Source organism: Montipora capricornis, chromosome 10 (genome assembly GCF_036669925.1).
Source record: "Montipora capricornis isolate CH-2021 chromosome 10, ASM3666992v2, whole genome shotgun sequence".
Classification (NCBI taxonomy): Eukaryota; Metazoa; Cnidaria; class Anthozoa; order Scleractinia; family Acroporidae; genus Montipora; species Montipora capricornis.
Window position 1 is genome coordinate 58,479,228 of NC_090892.1, and position 4,149 is coordinate 58,483,376.

A 4,149-nucleotide genomic window follows, 5' to 3' on the forward strand; every position below is an offset into this window, starting at 1 on the left:
CCACAGTCATAAATTTAAAAAGAAAGAACGCTCGCAGTGGATGGATGATTACATGGCAAGATATGAAAATAAGGGTATTTCTTATAAAGTGTGGTCCATGTGCTTTGTTTTTTGTTTGTTTTCGGCTATTGTTTTTTTCTGGTACAAAGATAAGAGGGGTCATATGATTCAGCAAGATTTATAAGAGGTCAATTCAAGAAAGTTAGACTAGTTGAATAGGATGGAGTATAAAGATATTTAAAACATTGATATTTTGATAAGTAATTTAATACCATGACATTTGTTGTGTCATCAACATGTGAATTGAAAAACAAAACACAATAAAGATTGTTTGTAACTTTTAGACCACAAGAAGTAATGAAAAACTGGACACTGGCCTGCATGATACACTGACTTTGTAATTTAAGAGGTTAGTGGAAGGTTATCAAAAATCATCTAATAATTGTATGTGATAGTAAGCTTTCAATTATCACTGGCCTTATAAACATCTAGCCAGTAGATGCGATTGTGGGAGACGGGGGGTCATGGTTGAAATAATTGATAGATAAAGGGGGGAACACTTGTTATTTGCATACCCTAATGGGGGGACCACATAGAAACATGTCCAACATTTTTCTTCCACCCCCCCCCCCCCCTCTACAAAAATAATGAACGGTCCCTAATCCCCTGCCTACATGAAGACATCTCAAAATATGGGCTTATTTATTTCAAATTTCAACAGCTGAACAGCACAGTTTTCTAAATTTGGTTAGTGATCCAGGAGAATTCTACGCGTCATTTAGGCAAACAATATTTTAAAACATACAAAAATCTTCTCATTTCCAGATGTCTAGGATAATGGTATTTTATAAGTAATGCGTTGATTTAAATGGTAGACATTGTCACAAAGTATTCCTTTACTATAATTCCTCTGAACTTCAGCATCACACTTGTCCAGAAGTACATGCAATAAACATGACAGTGTGCCCCTGTCTCTTCTTATCAAGTAAACTTAAGCAGTTTCAGTAACCTTGGTTTAAAATAACCCTAATGCTAATGCTCAGTGAAGCAGGCTCAGAAATGGGGAAGACAGCAAATTTTAACCTGAAGCCTTACCTCACAGTACCATCTTTCCTTCACTGCATTTTATCCTTGAATCAGGAAACTAATGTCTTCAGGCAATAAATTATTACTATTCTCAGAATCAAGCTCAGTTGCATAATTTATGAGTAACATATGTTCTCTGAGTGTCAATTGAACAAAATTGTTGTTGTTACAGACTGCTTGTGGGACATTATCCAATGTTTTGTCCACCTTGTACTTGTGAATTTAAAATGCAGGAGTTACCCATTTACCACAGCTGCATTGCATTCCTAAGTAAAATGAATGAACAGTTCAAATGGATTTTGAATATATGTATCATAGGAGTGAAACTATTGAAATTTGTTTTGGTGATACTCCGTACAAAATAATGAGGAAAAGGGTTGCTTTTAAAGCAACCAATTCAGTCTCCCTGCCACACAGCACATGTGACAAATAAACTTCTCTACCAGCAACAGTAATACATATTTTATAAGTAGTTTGTCATATGCTGGTACAGAAAATTCATACTTGCTCAGTTGAAAGATCCCAGTCTGCCATTACACTGTGTGAAAGGAAGCTAGAGAATATAATGCAAGAATTAGTTATGAGAAAAAGTTATACTAAAGTAGATGAAGTAGCTTTAGTACCTGAAGTACATTTAGTAGCTTCAGTAGATGTAGTGCCTATAGTAGCTGCAGTACGTATATATACATTTATTAAAAACTGGATCATTGGATAATGCAATTCAAGACTTTTTATTGGCTTAGCCATTATGGTATATGAGCCAATATACCATTATCTATAAATATGGTAACTTAGCGTCCGCGTCAGCTTAAATTTAAAATTACGCGTCAGCTTAAATTCAAAATTACGTGTGAGCTTAAGGACGTTCGCGCCAATTATTTCTGCGCATCCTTACTGCGCACGCAAATGCACACGCCACGTCATACACGAGCGCGCGCGCTAAGTAATAAAATGAGAACTGATAGGGCAAAGCTTTGCCTGGATTTAACGGTCTTGGACGTTCGGTGACCCCTATTTTTCTTTCCAGAAACGGATTTTATTTACAATTATCTCCACGTTGTCCAAAAATGAACAAAAAATCAATGTGGGAAGTTCAAAAAATTTCAAGATTTCTGCTCACTCGACATCAAATCCTGCCATCTTGAGGCTGGAAGGCGCGTGAAACTGTGGTCGCTAAATGCGAACTTGATCTTTAAGGGAACCTCACCAGTTGACTAAATTCATTTAATTAGTCCACTTAAACAATCTGAACAATATTTGGCAGAGAAGATTTCACGTCAAAGATTTAATTGCAATATATTTGGGTTTACAGACACTGGCCTTATTCGATAACGAAGCCCGATTTTGTAATAAATTCAGTTTAAAGATAAACACGCTCTTGAGCAAGGGTGCATGTGATCACCTTGTGTCAACTGAATGAAGTACGGGAAAGAATGTTAATCGTTCCTTGTTTTCAGAGTAAAACAACATACTTTTTAGCCAAGAAACTTACGTCTTTGGTTTTTTTAATTTTGGCTTTTCTATTTTGTTTTCCTTTGTATTACGTCATCTGCGAGTTTCACAGGTTTTTACACCGACGATGACGATGAGCCGAACAGCTATGACATACTAAAACAGACTTGCGAATTATCACAAATCACAATGCTGACAAGCACAAAAGCAGAAGAAATGGTTAATAAATATGAAGTTTGCTACTATCTGAATGTTTTGGTGTTAGAGTGAAGGGATATATTGTCACACAAATGATGTAATTTCATGACATTCAAAAAGCGTGAGTTTCAAGTAAACAATCTTCGCACTAGTAAGTGGTAGCAATAAATTGGATTAACCAGGAAGTTAAAGAAATGTTGTTGCCTTTCATACCAAATAAACTTCATTTTACACTACAATGACAAAATCATTTGTCAGAGAATTCCTGTCTATGTCCTGGCGTATCACATTTCAATGCACGTATGCAAATTTGTAAACTCATTTTCACAGCGTCCTGATTACCTTGAAATTTTTTCTTCTTTAAAAGATAAACAAAAATATTATTTCTCGTCAAGCGTTCCATCCTATATGTTCAAATGACCGCTAGAAATAGAGATTTTGTAACGATCTATCCGTATTCCGTAGAAACTTTTTCGATAATTTAATATTCTGTCAAAATCTGTCAAAACACAAAAATAGCAACGCACGCAACAATTTAGTCGCATTTACCGCTTCGTCGAATTTCCATGCTTAACATAGGAACTTTAAGTTATTGTGAAAATCTTTCTCTATTCGTTAGCAATCACCCTGTCAGAGAAATCGACCGGTCTGTGAATATTTTATGAGTTTTTTTCAATGGGATTAATTGCGATAATCAGGCGATCAAGACCCGTTGTAAATATTTTTTCACAATATTGTTCCCGAATCGTCAAGTATCACCACAGAAGACAAGCACATCATTCTAAAAGCTTATTCTACGCAAAAAATAGGTTCTAAAGGTAATTTTGAGAGTGGAAATCACGAGGCATGGTATATTTAATTAAGTTAACAGAACAGAAAGACGCCAACGTCATTTTGACACGAAAATGCTTTACTATTGCCATAAAAACTATCCAGTTAAGCTCCCATATTACAAAACATGATGAATTCATAAAGGCCACCTTTTCCAGCGAAATATTTTTTGAAACAAACAACATATTTGCTATAATAAAAAGGTTGACACTGGCTAAAATATTGTGTTGGACGTTTCGGCAACTGCTGTTGCCTTCCTCAGCAGGGATGAAAAATGCAAAAATCTAACGGCGTCCCGATGGTACACGATGCGTATAAATATAAAATCGCACTTCAAAAGAATATTTTAAAAATAAAATAGACAATAAAATGAAAGTCTCCAGAGCACTCTAAAATATTTTTACAAATTCTTTATGTTATTGTAAACGTTTGTAAGTGCTATATGCTCGTTTATAGCGTTCGTATCTCGTAAGGAATGCCAAGCCTCCAGAATAAGTCTTTGTCGCCATGCCGATGATCTGTCAACAATTTCGACGTTCATCAAGTCTATTTGGTGATTGTAGCGCATGTGGTGTTTGGCCA

At 35.6% G+C, this 4,149-nt stretch overlaps 1 protein-coding gene across 1 annotated transcript in view; it reads left to right on the top strand.

Annotated features, from left to right (window-relative positions):
* The window catches only part of LOC138021303 (uncharacterized), a 3,079-nt gene extending 1,904 nt beyond the window's left edge, over nucleotides 1-1,175 (top strand). Inside the window, exon 1 of the mRNA XM_068868149.1 lies at nucleotides 1-1,175. This exon is cut by the window's left edge and continues 1,904 nt beyond it. Coding sequence (XP_068724250.1) covers nucleotides 1-184 — 184 coding nt within the window. The 3' untranslated portion in view covers nucleotides 185-1,175.
* The last annotated feature ends 2,974 nt before the right edge of the window (nucleotides 1,176-4,149 follow it).